Raw genomic sequence first — 2,331 nt, forward strand, 5'->3', positions numbered from 1 at the left:
TAAGGTCAAAAATTAAAAGTGTTGCCCATGACGCAAACGAGGAGCAACGCTTGTTAAATTTGATATTCTGCCTATGGGACTAGCAGGATAAAAAAATCAATAATGGCGCAAAGCGTCCTATTTGTGCAAATCACCCTATAGTTTACCAAAACCAAAGAAGCATATTTGTTTTCCAGCAACCAAACCTAAAGCTAATTCTTTCAAATCAAATTACAAAACCAAATTCAAAAAGGTACAAAAGGCAAAAATCTTCAACCAGATCTCGGCACATCACCTTATCGCTAATCTATAATTGTAATTTCAAACAAGCAATTTATCTAAATCATTAAAAGAAAAAAGAAAAGCACATACTGTTGGTATTATTTATATGCAAAGTCAAAGATTTCTTTTTGAAAATCTATTTACCACCAATAGCCATGGGTCTTTTTATTTTACAAGCGTCCTATCAATTTCCAAGTGGTTTCTTGCATGAAACCTTAAAGCCAAGTGTCGAAGGGCTTTGACAAGTGGCTATGCAAATCTACCATGTGTCTTCATGCATGGAAGACTAGGTACACTTGTTAATATAGAAGCCAAGTGGACTAATATATTTGGACAAGTGTTAAAAGGTCTCCACACTTGTCATACATGCAACCTCCCTAATTACCTATAAATAGGTTGTGGATTAGCCATCATAACCAACTTAATTCTTAACCAAGAATTCATCTTGCTAATCATTACTTTCTTCCTACAATATTTTTAATTTCTGTAACAGCTACAGATTAATTCCTTCATCTGTAACTGTCCAACAGCTTTGCCTATAAAAAGGTAGTCTTCTTTGTGAATTATCCAACACAGAAAATACCTTCATCTTCTCTTCTTTTTGGGCAACTGTTTTGTGCAAATTCTAAACTTTCAGCTACGAGTGCACGTATTTGGAGGTGCTGTGGAACCTTGGGAAGCGACCGGTCTTAACGATTTGCACTCAGTCGGGCCGAAATCGCTTTCAAGGTAGTGGCTTGCCACGACACAGTATTTTTGATAAGTTGTTCTTCTTTCTTTCTTGTTCTTAGTCAATATTATCTACTCATTTTTCTTACAACTTGAAAGCGATTTCGCATATAATATTGACTAATGACCACCACTTTGAACAAAACACTTCCTGATATCTCAAAGCTTGAGCCTTTAGATGGAAACAATTATAAGCGTTGGTCCTGGAAACTTTTAATTTTCTTTGAACAATTAGAAGTTGATTATGTTTTGTTTAACGATCTTCCTGCTGATATTGTTGCTGAAAGTTCTAATACTGCTAATATTGTTGTTGCTGATGATGCTGCTAAGAAGAAATTTAAAAAGGATAATAAAACAGTGAGAGGGCATCTGCTTAACCATATGACTAACCCTCTATTTGATTTGTTTATAAATTATAAATCTGCTAAAGTCATATGGGACAGTTTGGAGAAGAAATATGGAGAAGATGACGTGGGAAAAAAGAAGTATGTGGTTGGAAAGTGGATTAAGTTTCAGATGGTTGATGATAAGCCAGTCATGGAGCAGGTTCACGAGTATGAGAACTTGACTGCTGATGTTTTGAACGAAGGCATGGAAATGTGTGAGTTTCTCCAGGCTAATGTTCTACTTGAAAAGTTTCCACCTTTCTGGAGTGATTACAGGAATCAACTGAAACACAAGAAGAAAAAATTAACTCTTCAAGTACTGATCAGTCACATAAGGACTGAGGAAGCAAACCGTCTCAAAGATGAGGAGTCTGAACGGCTTAAGGATAAGATGAAATCTTTCTCTCGCTTAATTCTTCTAAAGTTAACCTTGTGGAATCTTTTAGTACTTTTGTGAAAGACAGGTTTAAAAAAAAAAGAAGAAAGTCCAGAAGAAAGGACATGTGAAGAAGCAAAATTACTTCAATAAGCCGGAGGGCCATATTTAAAAGTCTAAAGGACCTTGCTATGTCTGCGGCAAAATTGGTCACAAGACTTTTCAGTGCAACCAGAGACAAGGACAAGCTCAAATAATGGAGGAAAAGCTCCAATCCAAGCTAACCTTACTGAGGGTGGCGATGTTATTGCTGCTGTGGTTGTTGAGACAAACATGGTGGCTAACACGACTGACTGGATACTTAACACAGGCGCTTCAAGGCACCTTTGCGCCAACAAGGAGTTGTTTCATGACTTTGAGGAATCTGCTAATGGCGAGTGTGTCTATATGGGTAACTCCACCACAACTGGAGTTATAGGTAAAGGAAAAATTCTCCTAAGTTAACTTCTGGAAAAATCATAGCCTTGAACAATGTTCTGTATATACCCTCCCTTCGTAGAAACTTAGTTTTTGGTGCGC

General features: G+C 36.9%; 1 protein-coding gene across 1 annotated transcript; it reads left to right on the forward strand.

The window, feature by feature from the left end:
* Positions 1-1,113: 1,113 nt before the first annotated feature.
* On the forward strand, positions 1,114-1,833 carry LOC142178411 (uncharacterized). Its single transcript, XM_075247752.1, has one exon. The coding sequence runs from the start codon at positions 1,114-1,116 to the stop codon at positions 1,831-1,833; it is 720 nt and encodes a 239-aa protein (XP_075103853.1).
* Positions 1,834-2,331: the final 498 nt, after the last annotated feature.

This window comes from Nicotiana tabacum, chromosome 24 (assembly GCF_000715075.1).
Source record: "Nicotiana tabacum cultivar K326 chromosome 24, ASM71507v2, whole genome shotgun sequence".
Lineage (NCBI taxonomy): Eukaryota > Viridiplantae > Streptophyta > Magnoliopsida > Solanales > Solanaceae > Nicotiana > Nicotiana tabacum.

Coding starts and splice junctions, on each gene's coding strand:
- LOC142178411 (XM_075247752.1), top strand. CDS start 1,114: ATGACCACCACTTTGAACAAAACACTTCCTGATATCTCAAAGCTTGAG.